Source organism: Apium graveolens, chromosome 6 (genome assembly GCF_009905375.1).
Source record: "Apium graveolens cultivar Ventura chromosome 6, ASM990537v1, whole genome shotgun sequence".
Classification (NCBI taxonomy): Eukaryota; Viridiplantae; Streptophyta; class Magnoliopsida; order Apiales; family Apiaceae; genus Apium; species Apium graveolens.
Genome location: NC_133652.1, coordinates 6,948,235 through 6,970,789, shown reverse-complemented (window position 1 = coordinate 6,970,789; position 22,555 = coordinate 6,948,235). Strand labels below are relative to the sequence as shown.

The 22,555-nt window shown below is 31.7% G+C and overlaps 1 protein-coding gene across 1 annotated transcript; it reads right to left on the bottom strand.

The window, feature by feature from the left end:
* Positions 1 to 4,676: 4,676 nt before the first annotated feature.
* LOC141664292 (uncharacterized) lies at positions 4,677 to 5,838 on the bottom strand. The gene is made up of 2 exons (XM_074470216.1): positions 5,743 to 5,838; positions 4,677 to 5,098 (listed from the first exon to the last, which is right to left on the bottom strand). Exons 1-2 carry the CDS (start codon positions 5,763 to 5,765, stop codon positions 4,768 to 4,770), a joined length of 354 nt encoding a protein of 117 aa, XP_074326317.1. The 5' UTR covers positions 5,766 to 5,838; the 3' UTR covers positions 4,677 to 4,767.
* Between the last annotated feature and the right edge of the window lie 16,717 nt (positions 5,839 to 22,555).

The following is a 22,555-nucleotide window of genomic DNA, read 5'->3' as shown; positions in this document are numbered from 1 at the left end:
AAAATTAATTTATTAATAATTATTACTAGGATTGAGCAAAATCGAACACTATTTGTACCTACCTGTATTATACTTTGCTCATGCATCGGGGACGGTCTGGGCACGTATTTTAAAATTCTTTATAATATAGTTTCATTTTTTTTTTTGAATTTGTTGTTTAAAGTTTAATATAAAAAAAATTAAAAACAAATTATAAAAGTATATTTTTTATATTTATTTTAAAATGCATATCGAACATTGGAAAAAAAACTTTGACAATTGGAAGGATCAGAGGGAGTACCAAACACAGATTACGTAAATACTTAATCCTTACTTGTTTGATCATTTAGAGCAAGTTCAAGACTGTTCTAAAATTGTGTCCTAAACTAATATTTGAGGTATTTTCAACAAGAATAGGGGTACATGAAAAAAATTTGGTTCACAAAAAATTTATAAAATAATATGACTCATAGTATGTGATGCTTTAATTGGGTTTTTAATGTGAATACAGAGTGCATTAAAATCAATGTCTATTACCTAAATGTAAGTGTTTGGATAATTTTACTTATAAGTCAGAATTTTATTTTACTTAAATGAACTAAAATGATTTTTTTTAAATATAATTTTCTTAATTTGTGAATTTTAAGTTAAATTGACATTAAAAAATATATATACTAAACCCAAAGTTAATAAAAAAATAAAAATCAAAATAAGTTGAGAAAAAGTACATCCCTACTAACATTCAACTTATCAGTTTATAAGTTATAAATTCAACTTATAAGTTAGGCAGACAAATGTAGGGTTTTAGCACATAAACGCAACGAAAACGTAAATTTAAATCTTAAAAAAAAATGAAACCCTCCGCAGGATCCATATGAAAAATAATATTTAATTCGTAGTTCAGTATGTTTACCTTAAGAAACTTTACGTTAATGGAAAGATGGAGGTCTTTAATAGCGATCCAAGAACGATGAACGGAAATCCCTAGCAGCTGCTCCTCAAGTGTGAAGCACTCCACCGGTATTCACCAAGAGTACAATGTGATGGAGGAGGAAGAGTTTGAGAGAATTAGTTGTCTCCCTCTTGTTCTACTTTAGAATTGGGGTTAATTATTTGGGTTGAGGCAAATAGGGTTTATAATAGTATATTTATAGGCAAAATTATCAGCTGAAAATTTTCCATAAAATATTATTATTATTAACCATTTAATTGATTATTCTTATTAACCAATTAACTAATAATTAAAACACCTTTTAATCATTAATCCCTTTTCTAAACACTTTAAAAAAATAATTCTCTCACTTGATTTAATTTCCAAAATTAAATTCTTAATTAATAATATTAAGAATTAATTAAATCTCATTTAATCAATTATTAAATCTGCTAATTAATTATTTATTTCATAAATAAATAATTACCAGCCATTATTAATTAATTCCTCCACCATTAAATCATTCTCTTTATGGTGTGATCCTGTAGGTTCAATATTAAGCCGATAGTAGAAATAAATAATAATAAAACTATTTTATCATTATTTATATAAATTCTCTAATTCATTAAATATGATTAATTAATAAATTAATCATATTTATTATACATCGTGAGGGATAGTTCTCAGCATATCACGATTATCCGGATAATACGAATTCACTGCTTAGAATACCAATAACCTATTCAATGAGTAGTTACCGTACAATCAATTCCTTCTACCCTGCAATGTCACGATTAAATACAAGGCATGGAACTTGTGTCAAGCCTATCTTATTTAATCATTTGCTTTCTCATTCACTATGCTTAGTTCTATTTAATGTAAATTAGAAACTCCTTTCTAACTTCATTCACTCTGGCCAGAGATTCCTGAACTAGCATAAGTGGATCAGCATTGAACATTCTTTTCCTTTACTGGAAGGGGTAGATCCTTTATTGATCATACACTATCTTCGTGTACAAATTCCTATACCCAATAGAGCCCTTATAATTGTCTCTAGAGACTAAGAACTAAACCAAAGCATAGTTCAGTGTACACAAGATGACTATGATGACCTCAAGTCCAAGGATACTTGTACAACTATCACTATGTGAACAACTGCTGACACGTGAGTGAACTACATCAGTTGTTCAGCCGTGTGAGTCATGTTCAGTGAACTTATTCTATAATAAGCACCTACATACTAGCTATAGTGTCACCACACAAATGTTTATGAGAACAAACATCCTTCATAATGAAGCAAGCACAGTATGTACCGATCTTTGCGGATTACTAATTACCAGTTAGTAATCCTACGACCAGGAAATATTTAAGTTTAAAGTTATCATCTTTTAGGTCTCATTATTATGATCTCATTATAATCCATAAAAAACTTTACTCTAAACTATGGTATATCTTATTTAAACACTTAAATAGATAAAGCCCGCAATAAAACCAAAATAAGTCTTTTATTAATATCAATGAAATCAAAACAGATTACATAAAAGTTATTCCTAAATCATCATACATGATTGGACTTAGGACACATCTCTTTCGACAAACACTCAGCGATAAGTTATAACGAACTTATAAGTAAATAAGTTCACTTAACGGAATAGCCAAACATGCCCTATATATTGTTTAAGGTTACGTCCTATAGTGCCCAAGATTTTTCCCCTAAAAATTGGCCTAAATTAGGACCAACATAATTATCTATTTCAACCATTTGGTCTAATCTACGTCCCAAATCATATATAAATATTTTATTCTTTCGATAATTAATATAATGTTATTTTTATTCGTTAATACTAATTCACTTACCTATTCATATTAAATTAAAACCTGACAATATATCATATTATAAGAATCTCAAACTATAACCCGATAAAAAAAATTCAATTATTTAACAAATTTTGAACTACTTCGAATTAGTATTTTTATCCCAAAGAAGGTTGGTTAATGCATCTCAAAGGGCAAAAAAAGTTTGTTAATAATTTTAATTTTTAATATATTAAAATAAATTGTTCATATGGAGTATTGTCATCAATATGGAGCACTGACATATGTTAATGTTCAGCCAAACATATTATTCATTTGAACTAAAAAATTAGTTCTGTTAAAAAACTATTTCATATTTAGGTACAGAATATGTCATATATATAATAACATTCAATAAAAAGTGTAAAGAAAATATATATTTACTTAGAAGTTATTAATTTATGATGAATAAATATATCTATTAACTTATCAAATTTGGATTTTGGGCAATTGATCCTACAACTTACTTCACTAAACCAACCTTTTATTTTAAATACATCAAGATAATAAATAAAAGGAAATGTAACCATAAAATTTGTTATGCGTGTAATTTATGGTGTCTCGACTTCTTCCTTCCGAATTTTGACCAGCTCTTCAACTTGAGCATTCAGATCATATGTTAATCTTTAGCCAGACATATTATTCATTTGGATTTAGAAAATAATTTTCTTAAAGAACTGTTTCATATTTAGGTGAAAACTAAATTTGAATTTTTACAAAATATATCATATACATAATAACATTTAACAAAAAATGTAAAGAATATATATTAATTGAGAAGTTATTATTTTATGATGATTGCATATATCTAATAAGTTATCGAAATTGGATTTTGGGCATCTGGTCCTACAACTTAGTTTAGTAACCCACCCCTTTTATTTTAAATACATTAAGATAATAATTAAAAACAAATAACCATATAAATTGTTGTGAGTGTAATATATTGTCATCTAAAGTGACAAACCCGCTAATTTTTTATTGTAATATTCATCATGGATAAACTAAATTGCCTATTTTTTAATAACGATGTCAAAAGTAGGTCACTTTTTAAATATAGTGCACTATATTTAAATGTTCCTTCCTCAAATTTTTAAATTTTTATTTACTAAATAAAATGTGTAAGTTTGCTAAATATTATAACTTCAACCAAAAAAGAAAATCAAATACAATTTAGAATGAAATTAAAAAGTAAAAGAAAAATTGAGCCCAATTATGCCACAACTTACAATTTTCTTTTCAAAAGTTACAATTTCGTGTTACAGTTGTACTTATAAACAATAATTCAAGGAACCTAAATAGAGTTGAATAAGAGGACTGAATTGTTAGATGTAATATGCCTTACTATTTCATTTTAAAATTATTATTTTTAACTCCCAAACTAAGTATTTAACAAATATCTGTATACAAGTACATGTATAATATATATATATATACATCATATTGAAGGTTAGAGTTCGGAGTGGAAGACAACAGCTGTTTCAGAAGTAGGAGTTGCAGAAGAGTAGTGTAGACGTCAAACGCATTTGCCGGTACATCAGCCATCATTCCTTTGAGTGGCTCGATGCTGCAGAATAGTAAATTACCTACTGACATCATGTATCTTTTGCACAAGTAGTAAGTTTTAATGAAGAAATAGATCACGCAGACTACCGAATCTTGAGTATATTTACCTACCAAGTACAATTACTTCTTACGCCAGTCTGTTGGACTTCCCCGTACTCATAGTTACATACAGACGGCTGCACAAACTCTGTTTGCATTTACAGTTTTTCAAAGTTCCATTTACTGTAATCGTAGTTAAGTAAGCATTACTTTTATGGAGGTAATAGACGATTACATCACTTAGCAGAGAAATTGAAAATAAATAACAACGTTCACATTCAAAACACGGAAATGTAAGCAGCATAAAAACCATGAAACTTCCTTACATTACGTCAAACATTCTTAACATCCGAATAAAACCCCATTGGTCATGAATATTTTAAAACATAATTAAAACATAATTAAACATAAACAGACTTCAAACCAGCCCAACTGCCAGGCATCCAGAACCACTCATTCATCTTCCTGCGAATCTCACCATACTCAATCCTCAGTAGCCTAATCTCCTCAAGCAGAAACTGTTGTTGCGCCTTGAACCTTTTGTTGAACTCTTCCTGCTGCACTGTCATGTGCCCACTGAACTGCATGTGGCTCTCCCCCAGCGCCTCAACCATCCTCGACACAGCAGCAAGGTTAACATTGAGATTGGTCATGCTCTTTTCCATATTCTCCGATCTCACGAATCTGCGTTTCTCACATCTGGCACTGTCGCACCCATCCGAACTGCTACCACTGGAGGAGACATTAGGTTAGGCGATATCATAGGAGTAAAATAAAAAAAAACTAAGTGCAACAATAATGTCACACCAGGAAATGAAACGATTATAAGGCCAAAAGTCATTTCAAAGAATAGGGAAAGGAAGCATATGACATGTATTGAAAATGAACCCAACAATGTAAAACTACGGACGTTTACCCACCGATTTAGCACTTACATGACATGAATCAAAATTGTAATAACAGGCGTAACTAAATATATCTGTTACATAAACTATGAAACATTAAAGTACAAAAGTGAAAGCCTAAAGTTATGACAAGAAATATCGGTGTGGACATCTTAATATACAAAAAGGAAATGAAATGAGGAGAAACGGTGTAGAAGAGAGGCATGTAAGTAAGAAGAAGACATGGCAACCAAATCATAAAACATGAACCAGACGCTAAATAACCATACAAATGGACTAAAAGTTCAGAGAAATTGGACAATTTATATATGTATATACATGCATAAGTGAAGAGGATGGAAAAGGGTGTACAAGACAGGCAATAAAGTAAGAAGAAGACATGGAAACCAAATCATAAAACATGAAGCAAACACTAAATAATCATATAAATGGACTAAAAGTTCAGAGAAACAGGATTATTTACATATTCACCTGTTCGTGGAAGCGGATGCCATTGGTCTGATTGCTCTGTTGATGGATGTCGCGGAAGAGAAGAAGAAATTTGAGTGAGAGGAGATGATGAATGAACCGTTTTCAGTCTAATACAGTTTGCTTTAATAGAGGTATTGGGGGAGATGAATAGTCCAGTTGTAACACATGCAATGGTCCGTCTGTTCGTTCACCAATACTTAGTATCTAACAGTTGTGACTATTCAATGAATGGTGAGAGGACACACACGTTTTTTTTTGCCAATTTTGACACACACGTTTTTAAAAAATGCAGAAATAAACAAAAGTTACAAATTCATATAATAAATAATGAAATACTTAGTAGTAGTTGTTTTTTTAATTCAAACATTTTTAATTAAAAATATTAAACTTTATTAATTTATCAATGTATTTGACTGATTAGAAATATTACTTAATGATTTTGATTTTTTTTTAAAACATATATTACCTTATTTTCAAAGTACAATAAATGCGCCAGTAATGTCAATGAATTAGTCTGTTAAAAAATAGTAATTTTTCCCGTAATGTTGTACCCTTATTCAAATTAAAATTTACAAATATTGAAACCTTTTATGCGAGTACGATAAAAATACGGCCTAATATATTATTTAATTAATTTCACTATATACATAATTCTAAATGAAAACATATTTAGTTAATGTGATATTTTTAAATGAAAACATAATTTATTATAAAAAATAAAAATTATTAACACACCGTAATCATATAGTTTGGTTAATGTAACGTATGTACATTGGGTTTTTAATTTTTTTTTCGTAGTTAACCCAAAGCCGCAATGCTTTGGCTACGCACTGGTAAATCATTGTGCACTGGGTAAGAGTATAGCATAATTCCTATTATTTTTAGAATTTGGTTTAACTTAGAAAATTGAATTATGTTGTCCAACCGATACGTTGTTTATCAACTATGTATAGTGAAAAACAATAAATTTTTGCACCTCCCTTGACGTAATCTGCTATTACATTTTCAGCTAATGGTACCTGCAATCAGTTGGAACCAATATTCCACAGGCCCCTGACTTACAATAAGAAATATTTACTTGGTCCAATTCAAAGTCACAGATTTTATGTAGTTGGTGACGGTATTATCTCACACGAAATAAATTTCAAAACATCATATTGAAAAAACCGTTGTTCAATGTATTTATTTAGCGTGTATGAAACATAGTTTGACTACATTTCGTAAGGAGTACGACTACAAAATGCCTTATTTGGCTATTATTTTATATGCTACATATAATAATACGTGGTTATATGCATACGAAACTAAAGATTAATGCGAAATTGTACTTTTAGATTCTTTCAGTAAATGAAGATATCCCAGGGATGTAATTAATAAGTTTAATGAAACAGATTTAAATAGAAATCTTATTTCTAAATAATTTTTTTACGCAGTTAAAAAAAATTTGTAATGACAAATAGTACAATCATTTCTTAGATTCGAATTTGAAGATTGGTATTGTGTTCTTGAACAAGTAAAAAATACAAAAAATTGAAATTACAATTTGCTAAACATCATTAACACACGGTTTTGTTATGTAATTTATGGCGTTTGGATTATAAATCAATCACGTAATGAACCGAATGAAGCAACGTACAAAGATTATAAATTACTTTGACCATTGGTTTTAAATAAATGTACAAAATGTGTACATCGTAAATTAAATTTGAATTTTTTTTGATAACGTGAGAAAGGATTATTTATAGAATCTAATTTTGATCAAATAATATATCCACTACCATAAAAACAACAATCGAAGTTATGAAACAAATAAATCGATGTATTACTATAATTGAATTAGAATATTATCAACATTTTGAATATATTATGCTTATATGAGATATAGGTTATTTTGAAAATTTATTAGAATAATTTGGAAGCTAGTTGTTTAGCATATTTTACTTCCATGAGGTCATATCATATTATTCAATTTAAGTATAAACCTCTCCCTGTATAAATTAAGTTCAAGTTGGAGCATGTACGATGCCATAACGTGCCCCATCTTGAACCAGTCATCAGCCAACTAACATGTCATTTTACTGTACAAACTTACCCACTAACTAGAGCATCATTAGGTTTCGGTTACATACTTCTTTACTTACCATTAAGAAGCCTGAAATATGCATATCATTAAGAAGTTAGGTGAGGACTTAGTGAAGCTCCGCCTACAGTTCGCACCATATCAGGTATGAATCTTTAAATCTGGTACTTACACTCTGCATTCATTTCTCTTACTTCAGTGAGCTGTGAACACATTGAACGCTTCTGCAGCTACCTACTACTGAAGCAATAAGTTGCCTACAAATGGATTTACACTAGTACAACAATTTAAGTGATGTGGATAGCTCAAGTTATGACTGTAAATGTAGAGTGAGAGTGCAAGCACTGTGGAAAGGAATGAACGGAGAAACACATGAAATTTGGGGTTTTAATATGTTTCTCATCGATGATATGGTAAGTAGAACATCATAATTACAACTGGGGACTACATGTCTCACTTCCACAACATATTTTAATATGATGCTGATTCACAATATGTAGAACAATCGAATTCACGCTTTTGCAAATGCAAAATATTGTGCGGAGTTGACTTGCCCTTTGGTTGAAGGAGACATTTACATAGTTGACAACTTTAAAGTGAAGGACTTTTTAGGTGACGAAACATATCGCCCTGTCAGAAACAAAAAGCACATATTCTTCACCAAGGACACAAAGTTAAGCAGAGCAACTGAGCCGAGATTAGTAATTGAAAAATATGCTTTTGATCTTTTCCACATGACTGAAATTGAGAAACTTGCAACATACAATAGGTTCTTAGTAGGTATGGATGCTATACTCTTTTTCTAATTGATAACAATGCCTATTAGTACTAAAATGTTTTCAATTTTAGACATGGTTGGTTACTTGAAGAACCGAAGACCCCTCATTACTTCGACTAAAAATAGTCAGGAAAAACAAAGATGAAATTTGATTTGGTAGATGGGAGGTTTGTCTTCTAATTCGACAATGTGTTAGTGTTGTTTGTAATTACATACTGGGCTACCTGCTTAAGCAGCTTTTCGTTACGTAGGTGTTGCGTGTCTGTCACTTTGTTTGACGAATTTGGAATTATAATTGACAATACAACTTGAGGAGGAAGAACCTATTATTATTATCAGTTGTGCTAGAGTGAGTTCATATGAAGGTATGGGTAATGTCACCCTCATAATGATCTGTATTACGTAATTAAGTGAAAATACCGACTAATAATATGCGTTACGGATATAGGTAGAGCACACCTTACAAACTATCATGCAACAAGTATTTTTATCAATCCCGATCATTACAGTGTTCATGACCTCATAAACAGGTTAAATTTTTACTTAAGCCAATTTAGAAAATTTAATTTACCTTCCTATTTATGCTGCTTTGCAATGCCTTCAGATGCGATCAAATGACTGAAATGTCTGATGTTGATGAAGAAGACACCAAACAGACACAAACTATGAGAGATATTACTCTGTTAACTGAAACACATGTTCATGTACTGTAATTATTTTGGTGGTATTGTCATTGTCATCGGAGACGAACTAACTTATGATATTCCTCTTTAGAGGGAAGTTGTGATTGACAAGGTTAATGAGGATGCTAATTGGTACCTAACCAAATACACAAGATGTCTCCTTGAAGTTTCTTTCATAGTTGACAAATTCAAATGTCAAAATTGTAAGAGGATCATACCACATCCCAGAAGAAGGTAATATGACAAGTAATTAATTTACAGTAGTATGAACATTGAGCAGTTTTTGCATGCATAATCAGTTTCTTTGTAAAATAGTTTTCGGTTGAAACAAAATGCTCGGATGACACTGTATCGTTGACAATAGTTTTACCTCACGCAACCGTTTCTCAAATTTCACAGAAAACTGTTGAAGATCTGTATTCTCCAGACAAAGAGGTTAACCTCCAACATTGTGCTGCAATAATTTTGTAAACTAATACATAGATTTTACTAAAACCAGTCATTTACACGTGTAGAACTGGGAGAACAACAATTCCCGTCATATTTGAGAATGTTTGAGAAGCAGAAATACAATATGACGGTCATCATTATAGAGGAAAATATCCTGAAAGACTCAGAAGTGTACGAAGCTACTGGAATTGGTAACGAAAATGAATCTGGTGGGACCTTCACTCTGTCTTCTAACCAAACTGTTGAGACAAATGAAATGTCACCTATGAATGTAAGAGATTACCATGAAAAGTATAATATAGCTTAAAAAACGTCTAATGTATGACTACCTTCTTGCATTTAGGTATCACTGAACGAAGATATATTAATGCAAGCCCTGAACACAACCAAATCTATAAGCAAGAAGGTTCGAGCAAGGAAACTTCACGCACCAGTGCCATTTGATGAAGAAGGTCAGATTCAGAAGGAGCCTAAATCAGACAAAGTATGTAACCTGAATTTGACAAATGTTATTATATCCCTAATTTTGTTGTCTGACCATTAATAAACTTTCTCCAGAAAAAAAGGCTAAGTGAAGAGAACAATGAGAATCAGTAAGATGGGGAATATTTTCAATGTAAAGGCAATGTTTACAGTTGTAACTATTCAGACTACGTGATAATCTATTTTGTTAACATCAGCTGTAATTGACTGCATTTAATTATGATAAGATTTGAATGAAGTAGTTGCCCATATTGCTCATGCCAAACAACAAGTAATTACAGAGAAATAACCATACATTACAAATACCTTACAAAGATACAATATTTGCAATATTGTCCACCTACAGCTCAAAAAATAAAACTAAAAGTGTGACAGAATAATTGTTTATTTTTGCCATTTCAAAAAAATAAACAAGTAAATTATAAGCACACCACAATCAAATATAAAGGAAAATAATTAAAAAATTCCTTCATCATTTACATTTGTTGGTAAATAAATGATGTTATCAAATCAAACATAAGTGCAAATGATGGTAGGTGATAAACATAACACATTATGGTTCTTTGAGTATAAGGTAAGTTATTGACACCAGAGAACTTTCAACCACCAAAATATTTAGAATTGTACCTAGACTATGAAGAACATCATGTCCAAGGCAAAGTTTGACGACCTAAGTAGCCTCAAAGTTGGGAAGTTTGATTGGAAAATAAGAGTAAGAGTTACAAGGTTCTGGAGAGGAGCTACAAGAAAGGGCAAAATTTTCAAAAGTTTCAACATCATTCTCTTAGATGACAAGGTAAACTATGTTATAAAACTTTAGTATTATACATTCAGCTGCAGAATTTAATGTCCACTTTCTGCAAACCCCCCAGAATAGCAGGATGCACGCTTTCATCCCTGGAAACGTAGATGACATGCTAAAAGATAAGTTCACTGTGGGCAAGTGCTATATCATTAGGAAGTTTATCGTTCAGGCATACAAAGCCGATGACAAGTTCTTATGCCTTACGAATGATGTGCAATTGGTTTTCTCAAAAGACACTCAAATTAAAGAGATTGAGGAAAGTACATGTACTATTGAAAGTAATACTTTTGATTTCTATGATCATAGCGAGCTGATGGAGCTTACAAAACAAACAACTCACTTGGCAGGTGAAATGAAAAAATAATAATTTTTAACATGTAAACCTTGAACTGAAACTAACAAGTGCAAATAATTGTATCCATATATGTTATCGGAATTGTCAAATCTTATTAGCCACTCACACATTTGGTTAACAAATTCAATGATGCTCAGAAGCAAGTTAAGCTATTACTCACCAATGGAAGATTACATTTCCCTTCTACGTTTCATTTCCATAATTTTAGGTTCTTTTCATCCTTATTCGTCAAATATCCGGATATAATTCGTAGGTCCTCAATCGATGTCACTTTCTGGGATACATTTGCTGAAATGTTTGATGAACAGATGAAAGAAGTTCATGAAAAACCTACTATACTGATTATTGCAAGTAGCCGAGTAGGATTGTGGAATGGTATGAAATTAGTAAGTTATTCCGTTTATTGATCATTCCAAACCATGTTTACGTTTTTTGACGCTTCTCTATAAACACTATGCATGTATAAATAAATATTTCCCTTCCAAGATCAAGTCGATCTTTCCAGTGTAGGGGGGACTCAATGTTATATCAACTACGATCATTATAGTGTGATGCAGCTAAGACATAAGTAAGTAAAAAACTTAGATTGACACAAACCTTATAGTAATGTCATGTATGTAACAATTATAACATTCTCCAAATATCATTAGATTGACACAACCTTCTTTCCAACAACAAATGTATTCAATGGACAAGCATGCAGCGGTGGAAATGCTTAATGTTGCGAGGATTATAAGCATGGGGAAGGAATACATCATGGTACTGTAAGGCTAAACAAGTAACAGTTTTTTCTTCGTTCAATATTACAGTTTATGTACTTGCAGAGACAAATTTGTGCACACCTCATTATCACTGCTATGGAAGAGACCGATCCATGGTACAAGACGATATACACACAATGCTTTGGAGAAATAGAATTTGAGCAAGATAGATGGTACTGTATGGATTGCAATCGTATCCTGCCTTGCCCCGACAAGAGGTAAGTGACAGATTACAAACTTCTGTCCCACAGAAATTAGTGTCTACATTTCACAAAAAATTAATACCTTTTTCGGCCTCTTCAATATACATAGATTCAAGGTAACTGTAAAGGCTTCGGATAACACGGGTTGCATTGACATCATCCTCAACGACCAACAAGTAAGAGTTGTCCTTGGAAAAAGAGCTGTCCACCTCCTCAAACAGGTAACAACTAATACTTTAACCTATCATTTCATGCCTCATTCCACAGAACGCTAACTTCTCAGTCTACATTCAGATGTGAGAAGATAAGTCGTTCCCTGCGGAGTTGAAAGAATTGGTTAACAGGAAATACACCATCAAACCTATCATAAAGGAATTCAATGTACTACACAAGGTCAAAATATATTTGGCAACAAACATTTGCACATCCTTCATCGATCCAAACCAACATCTAACAGAGGCCACAACCTCTATGCAGTAACAGACAACATCAATATGGCATTACACCCCAAACTTCCTTTCTCAATATTACACAAAAGCTTATTCTGAATACCGTTCTTCACTTTACTTGCTTTTACAAAGATCAACCAGCAGCTACCACATGGACATGATATCAAATATTATCTTTCGGTCTCCACCGACAAAACAGAAATCCAATCCATGAAGCCAGTACAGAACAAAGAATCAAATCCTGATGATTTTCACAATCTATTTTGCTTTAATTTTGCATCCAGTACAATGTGAAACTATATGTCCCTATGCTTCTACTTTTCCCTTCAAGCTTCAAAGTGAGTAGGTTAAACTATTATTTATTAAATTCTATGGTTTTCAAGTTTAACGAAATGCATTTTTACGTTGGTAATTGATTGCCACATAAGTTGTGTTATGACATTACCCATATACTACAAAAACTAAATTATGTTTACCACTACTACTCTATCACTCTTAAACGTACAATTACTATTACTGAGTTACCGTCAATGTTATGTTAAAATCTTCACCTTATTTCATTATGAAGTTCCACTACGGACTGAAAATAACAAAGAAGAGGGAGTAACGCGGCAAAAAAAATAAAAAAATTTGTCACGCTCAATCCTTGTTAAACGGGTTTCACAATAATTAAATCCCATTCATTTAACCTTCTTCCATTTCCTGGCCACCCTCATAAACAAAATAACATGATGCATCCAAACTCCTAATTTTGTAAAAATAGTTTTGTGTAATCACTTGATTGTCCTCTTAAATTATTAAAAAACCAACGCGACGTAACGCGGCCATCCATGCTAGCATGAAAAAGCAAGTAGGGCCAGTCTTCGGAAAAGACAACTAGCCTGAGTTCATATTCACCTCTTAACCATTTAATGGATGCTCAAGTAAATAATATTAACCTGAGGTTTTGGAGATTACTGATGGTCATGCTGTTTAGAAGAGTGATATAACTATTCATACTTATATTTTGTCTACATCGATATAAGAGTGATAATATTAACCATAATGTATTGTCATAGTAAGAACATTAAATAAAAGTCCGTTCAACATCAAACGCAACTAAAACTTACAAAAAGTCCAGGAAGTATGACGAGAACATACAGTAGATATCTCCTTCAAAATAAGGCAGTTATTCTATAACATTATTTTGTACTTAAATTCCTTGATCTTAAGTAAGCTCTATTACTTAAAGTGAAAGCATTTCTCAGTATTAAATTTCGAAAATGTGTCAATAAAGATTTAAAATTATCTTAATATTTCATAGGTTCTGGCTCACGTCACTATTTTCCAATTAGAGTTTCTTACCTCTTCTACTTAATATTTTCTTTGGTTTAAATTACATTTTAATTAAAAAATAATGGGGTACATAATATTTGGGAGTTTTGCAGTTGTCTAAACTCTAGCCATAATAAACGGAGGTCCTGGACATTAGTACGGACGCTGAAGCATGAGATTGAAGTGATGACCTTTTGCCCACTTTATAGAGATATTAATTTATGAATCATCCATATCTATTGTCATATATGTATAATGTTCATACGCCCCCCACCCTTTTAATTTTACCAAGTTTTCTACTGTGTACTCAGTATTTCATCTCTTAGTTTAAGTTTTTCTCTTTGGGGTTTCAATAGCTGTGTGTGCTTTTCTTTTTTTTTCTGCATGTATTTGAATGATTGTAGCACTTAGACATAAAATTTTGGGACTAGCCTTTCATACTCCTTACCTTTATTTGATGATGCAGAATATGTATATTGCAAATGTAGGGAAAGTGGTGGTCGCAGGATTACCTCCGATTAGATGTGCTCCTTACTAATTCTGCCAGTATCGTAGTATAACAATTACGCATTAGCCATTCGTTCCTTGCAATGTTACGAAAGAGTCAAATATTTTTTGTTTAATGTATGTCGCAATTATGTAACTCCATCAATTTAAATAAGAATGGCTAAACAAAATATTTATAAACAAAATTGTCTCTTCTTTCATAATGATGTCAAAATTTGGTCATTTTTTAAATGTAGTGTTATATAAAATACATGTTCCTTCCTCTAATTTTAACATTTTTTTCTCAATAAATTTATTAACTTTGCTCGCTTTAATAACTTTGACTAAAATAAATAATTTTCAAATATAATTATATTACATCCTACGTTTAAAGGTACATTCAAATGCGAACCAAATTTAGAAAACAAAATTTCAGAATCGAAATATAAATTAAAAAAAAAATTAAAGCAAAATAATTCCAAAAAATATATTATTCTTCTTAAAAATTACAATTTAATGTTACAAATTAACACGAGAAATAATATTGGCACAAACCGATATAGAAATGAATAAATAAGACTACTCATTTGTTAGTTGTAATCAGACCTTACTATTTCATTTCAGTCTCCCAATATATTTGATTAACTAAATTTTGTATAGAAGTACATGTAATAAAGAATATATATATATATATATATACAGGAGCTTGAACTTTGCAGTATAAGACAACAGTTTTGACAGAAGTAAAAGGAAGTTGAAGTACAAGTTGCAGATGAGGAGTTGTATCGTCAGCTGTATCTGCCAGGACATCATCCGTACTCCTTTTGAGTGGCTCGATGCTGCACAATACTAATTGCCTACTGACATGACCTATGTTTTGGAGTAGTAGTAAGTTTAAGTCAAGTAATAGTTCTGCCAGAGTACACAACCTTCAGTATATTTACCTACCAACCAGCCTTACTAATTTCGTCAGTCTGTTGGCTTTCCTCCTACTGATAGTTACTTACAGATGCCTCTAAACACTATTTGCCCAAGTAACCCTACTCTAAGTAATGTCTACTTTAAAGATATGTAATGAAGCATTACCTTTTCATGGTAATACACGAAAAAAAAGATCCTATTAAAATGAAAATGAATGACAACATTCAGAAATAAACCACATTCATAAAACATTAGTGCAAACCATTAAATATGTTTACATATGAATCCGATCATCCAAAATAAAACAACATTGTTCATCAAAACATTAAAACTTAATTAAAATGTAATAAAACGGAAACAAACATAAAACCAGCCCCACTTCTACGCCTTCAGAACCACTCATTCATCTTCATGCGGATCTCACCATGCTCAATCCTCAAAAGCCTAATCTCCTCAAGCAGAAGCTGCGCCTTGAACCTATTGTTGAACTCTTCCTGCTGCATCGTAATGTGCCCAGTGAACTTCATGTGACTCTCCCCCAGCTTCTTTACCATCCTCGACACAGCCGCCAAGTAAACATTGAGATTAGTCATGCTCTTTTCCATATTCTCCGACCTGATGAATCTCCGGTTCTCATATCTGGCACTTTCGCACTCATCGAAACTGCTACCACTGTTAGGAGACATTAAAAAAAGCCATATCATAGGAGTAAAATAAAAAAAAAATACAAATCTAAGTTCACCAATAATGTAATAACATGAAATGAAATGATGAGAATGCCATAAGTCAGTTAAAATAATAGGGAAAGAAATCAAATGACAAGTATGAGGAATGAACCCAACCCTGGAAAACTACAAACTTTTATCCCCGATTTAGCACTTACAACACATGAATCAAAATTTTAATAAGAGGCCTAAGTTAATTTATATTTGACACAAGGTATGAACCATTAATCTACACAAGTTGAGGCATAAAGTGAGGACAACAAATATGGGTGTGGACATCCTATTATACAACACATGCAAGTGAGAAGAGGACATCGGGTGTAGAAGACAGTCAAGTGAGTAAGAAGAAGACATGCATAATATAAAAATCATATAACAGTAAATAAACGCAGAATAATCATATAAAGGGAGTACAGTTTCAGAGAAATGGGAGTATTTACATAAGTATCTACATGCATGAGTTAAGAGATTTACCTATTCTTTGAAGCAGAGGTCATTGCTGTGATTGATCTGAAGTTGACTGAAGTGGAAGAGAAATAGTAAAATGAGTGAGACGAGATGATGAATGAACCGTTTATAATCAGATGCAGTCTGCTTTAATAGAGGTCTTGGGGGAGATGAATAGTCCAGGTGTATCACATGCAATGGCCCGTCTGTTTGTTCACCAAGACACAATATCTAACAGGCGTGTCTCTTCAACGAATGGTTATGTAGCAGATGAAAACGCATCAACCAATCAGTATTATTTATAATAAATAATTAAATACATAATAATAACTTTGATTTAAATACATAATTGTGAGTTTAATTGAATAAAGAATAAACAATCTGATTTTTACATAAAACATATATTACATTATTTTTAAATCACAAATGACGGCTCCAGTTATGTCAAAAAATAGTATGTCAATCAATTGCATCTATCCAAAGATTAGTATGTAATTAAAATTTGATATAGATTTTTTAAAATGAAACATTAATTGTACTTCATTACGTATATATTGGATACAGAAAAGGGGAATTATTTCGACACTGTAATCATGTAGTTTGGTTAATGTAACGTAAGTACATCGTGTCAATTATGAAGACTTATTATAAAAGAATCACATAATTCCTATTACAATAAACAGAAGTGCTATGAAATAATTATCTTCAAATTAAAATTTTCAATTTTTTTTCCAGACAAATACATTGTTCAAGAACTCTGTATAGTAATAAACAATTATTATTTGCACCTACGTTGTTAATTTGTTTTTTAAAATTGCTTAAGAGTAATGAAATCCGAATATTAAGACCGGAAATGTGTTATTTAACAACCTATAAAAGTTAAACAAATTACCTAATAAAAAAAATCAAGCAACATACATAGTTTTTAAATTACCTTAATCATTGGTTTAAAATAAATGAATTTAAACTATACAACGAAAAAGAACTTACAAACGTCCATTCTATTTAAAAATTCGGATATGTATTTATTCATTTAAATGAAACAGATTAAAAATGTACTATTTACTCACATGTACATATTAACTCCTTACAAAAGGTTTTACAAACTTTATTATTCAAATTAATTTATATTACGCACTAACCAAAAAAATGTTGTAACAACAAATACTACAATCGGTAATGACATCCGAATATTAAGATTGGTATTTTGCTCTTAAGAAAGTTAGAGAAGTTAAACGTAGTAAATTTGTAAATTACAATTTGCTTAACATGATTAGTACACGATATGTTATGTAATTTTAGGAATTTGGAGGTGAAAATGTATATATCACCTAATAAATTTTATCAAGCTACGTACATAGTTTATCAATTACGTGAATCATTGGTTTTGAATAAATAAACTTAAACTATACAACGCAAATTAAATTTGAACATTTTTTTTCTAAAAAATTTAATTATAGAATATATCTCCTGCAAATGATATGTCCAATATTATTAAAGCAAAAGTTGAAGTTATGGAAAAAGTCATTTTACGTATTACTAAAATTGAAATAAATTTATTCAACACTTTCAATATATAGACTAATAATAGATTTAGTTGAATTTTGAAATGTATTTAGTATTTGCAGAAGGTAGTTGTGTTAGACTGGAATGAGTTGATAACATAATCTTCAATCTAACTAAGTACTTATAACAGTATTACTGAAGTGCCGGCTGGAGAGATTAGAAAGGAATCTACTTCCAAATCTTTAAATCTTTAACCACTGAACAACCAGATTACAACTTTCTTTCCTGTACAGAGTTAACCATTAGCGTCAGCCACATCATACCAATGACTTACATACATGTTTGCTTACTATTAAGAAGGTAGAATTATTCCAAACATATAAACAAAGGTAGGTGAGCTTTTACTGAAGCTCCGGATAGACAACGCACCCTGTCAGGTATGGATCTTTCACTCTTAAAATACATTCTGCATTTATATACTACGGATCACATCATGACATTACCACATAATGTTTACAACTACTACTCTATAACTCTTAAACGTACAGTTTCTATAGCTGAGTAACCGTCAACGTAATGTTAAAATCTTCAACTGATTTCGATATCAGGTACGGACTGAAAATATCAAAGAAGTGGGAGTAATCCGGAAAAAAAAATACAAATTCGTCGCACTAAATCCTTTATTAACAGTTTTCACAAATATGTAATCCCATTCATTTAACCTTCTTTCGTTTCCTGGGCACCCTCATAAAAAAATAACAATACGCATCCAAACTCCTAATTTTGGAAAAGTATTTTCGTGTAATCACTTGATTGTCCTCTGAACTTATTAAAAAACCAACGCCACGCGAAGCGGGTATCAATACTAGTTTTTAATATTACGACACTATTCATAAAATAATTATAAGATTAATAAATTAATTTATGAATGATTATTACTAGGATTGAGCAAAATCGAACACTATTTGTACCTACATGCATTATACTCTGCTCATGCATCGGGGACGGTCTGGGCATGTATTTTAAAATTCTTTAAAATATAGTTTCATTTTTTTAATTTTTAATTTTTTTTAAACTTTGTTGTTTAAAGTTTAATATAGAAAAAGATTTAAAACAAATTATAAAAGTATATTTTTTATATTTATTTTAAAATGCATATGGAACATTGGAAAAAAGCTTTGACAATTGGACGGATCAGAGGGAGTACCAAACACAGACTACATAGATACTTAATCCTTACTTGTTTGATAATTTAGAGCAAGTTCAAGATTGTTCTAAAATTTTGTCCTAAACTAATATTTGAGGTATTTTCAACAAGAATATGGGTACATGAAAAAAATTTGGTTCACAAAAAAGTTATAAAATAATGTGACTCATAGTATGTGATGTTTTAATTGGGTTTTTAAAGTGAATACAGAGGCCATTAAAATCAATGTCTAATACATGTTTATTTTGTAAAGAAAATTGAATACAGTTTTAGAGTTAAATGCAGTGTATACCTATATTTACATATTTTTGCATTTTTGTGTACCCAAAATTTGAAATCTAGCAAGAAACATGCCATATTTTTCAAAAACAAGCTAGCTGTGTACTTCGGTTAAAAACATGTTAACACTGTCAACTAGTAGGGTTTTTTGTCATTTCAGCAAGAGTAATTGTATATGTGCGTGGCTTTGTGAGTTTCTCCTATTTTGTATTTGTGATGTCAACTCACTCCCATTCCGGTCTGCCTAGCCTCCCCTACTCATTATTTCCTTTATTATAAAAACCGATTTATTTTTAATATTATGGCAATATTCATAAAATATTTATAAGATTAATAAAATAATTTCTTAATGATTATAGCATATATGTAACACATACATGAGATGTAACAACTCCTTTAATTATAATGTGCAACAATTTCTTATATTGTAATATAATAATTGTTAGGAATGTATGTGCATTAGTTTGATGATATGTTTAACAAAATACTTAAGTAGAAATTTAGTGTCTGTAGCCTCAACGGATAAGACCACTTTGGCTATCCGTTGATGGTGTAGCTTTACTTAGAAATAAGTCTAGTGTTGTAGCATATTTCAGTCTCTGTATTTAAAATGTAATTCTTGGAAGTTGAGAGAAACTATGAGTCATGTTGACTACTAGATGATATGCAGATAGGAAGGCCAATTGTAAATACTTCATGCCTTGTAATTTTGTATAAGTGAAGTGGTATCAACGGATGACTTAAAGACCTTCAACGGATGAGAAGCTAAGCTTCAACGGATGTCTCTAAAGCTTCAACGGATAAAGTCATCAACGGATAACATCCTTCAACGGATGAGTGCATCAACGGATGAAAGCTTCAACGGATAACATCCTTCAACGGATGAGTGCATCAACGGATGAAAGCTTCAACTGATGTTCTGATGATTAGCCGTTGATAAGGGGTAGTTGTACCTACAAACAGAGGCACATGGGTTGATAGAGACAACTGAGATGTGGTAGCCGAATTTCAGGAACAACAGAAAAAGCAGCCGTTCTTCTTTAGTACAAAGATGCAATAGTCAACAAAGTACTGGAGTGAACAGGAAAAGAAGCAAGTGAAGATCGTATTTTATTACTGTATTTTATATTGTTCTTCACTTGTACACTTGGTAATATATAAACCAAGGAGAAGCTAGTAATTAGAAGAGAGATTTTCCAGAGCTGTTTAGAAAAATATTGAGAGAAAATTCATCTAGTTTGTACTAGGATGCAGCTGTGATCAACATTGTTTAATCACAGATTTTCTAAAATACCATCTCTGGTGGAACAACAAATCCACCAGAAAAGTTTTTAAGGTCTGTTGTGTTCTTTACATTTGTGCTTGAATATATATCTGTCTGTATTAGCTTAAAGCAATTCACACACTTGTTCTTCTTGAACACACAACTTTCATAAACTGCTCAAAACTTGAAAAAGTTTTGAGATTTACATTCAACCCCCCTTCTGTAAATCTCATTGTTAGTCCACTAGGAATAACAATTGGTATCAGAGCAGGCTCTTGACATACAAAGAGTTTAAAGATCTTGGAATCTAACAAAGATGAGTAAGAAGGATATTGGAGTAAAGATCCCAGTTCTTGACAAAGACAGTTATCACCATTGGAAGGTGAAAATGCACCTTCATCTACTCTCCCAAGATGAAGGTTATGTAAACTGCATTGAGAATGGTCCTCACATTCCCCACAAAGTAGCAACAGTTGCTACAGCCACAGTTGCTGTTGGTCAATCCATTCCAAAACCTAGAGCAGAATGGACAATGGAAGACACAGAAGAAGTCCACAAGGATAAGAAGGCTATGAACATTTTGTTTAATGGTCTTAACATGGATATGTTTGATAATGTGATAAATTGCACAACTGCCAAAGAGGTTTGGGACACAGTTCAACTACTGTGTGAAGGTACAGAACAAGTGAAAGAAAACAAAATGCAGCTTCTCATTCAACAGTATGAATACTTTCATTTTGAAGAAAATGAATCTTTAAATGAAACATTCAATAGGTTCCAAAAGCTGTTGAATGGACTGAAGCTGTATGGAAGAGTGTACCAGGTGAAGGATTCAAATCTTAAATTTTTAAGATCCTTGCCAAAGGAATGGAAACCCATGACTGTCTCCTTAAGAAACTCTCAAGATTATAAGGACTTCACTCTTGAAAGATTGTATGGAATCTTGAAGACTTATGAACTAGAGCTGGAACAGGATGAGATATTGGAGAAGGGGAGAAAGAAAGGAAATTCAGTTGCATTGGTAGCTGAAGATGAGAGGAAATGCAGACAAGAAACTGCAAGATCTACATCAAACTCCAAAGATGGTATAAGAAATCAGGAATCAAGCAAGGGGAAAGAGCAAGTTGCTGAAAATGAAGACAACTCCAGCCAAGATGACTCAGATGGTATTGATGAGCATCTTGCATTTCTGTCCAGAAGATTTGCAAAGATGAAATTCAAGAAAAACACTAGAGCCACTAAACCTCACAAAAACACTGTGGACAAATCCAAGTTCAAGTGTTTCAATTGTGGTATAAGTGGACACTTTGCAAGTGAGTGCAGAAAGCCAACTTCTGAAAAGAAGAAATTTGAACAAGTAGATTACAAAAAGAAATATTTTGATCTACTCAAGCAAAAGGAGAGGGCTTTCATTACTCAAGAAAGGGACTGGGCAGCTAATGGAGATGAAGAGGATGAAGATGTGGAGTATGTCAACCTTGCTCTCATGGCTGATTCTGAAGAAAATGAAGTTAGTTCATCAAGCAATCAGGTAATCACTACTGACTTAACACAGCTTACTAAAGAAGAGTGCAATGATGTTTTTAATGACATGTCTACTGAATTGTATCATTTGCG

What these genes read in the sequence shown, in the direction of transcription:
- LOC141664292 (XM_074470216.1), bottom strand. Translation starts at nt 5,765, where the DNA reads ATGGCATCCGCTTCCACGAACAG. An exon ending in GCATCCGCTTCCACGAACAG is followed by an intron (nt 5,099 to 5,742) that starts GTGAATATGTAA and finishes TGTCTCCTCCAG; the next exon opens with TGGTAGCAGTTCGGATGGGT.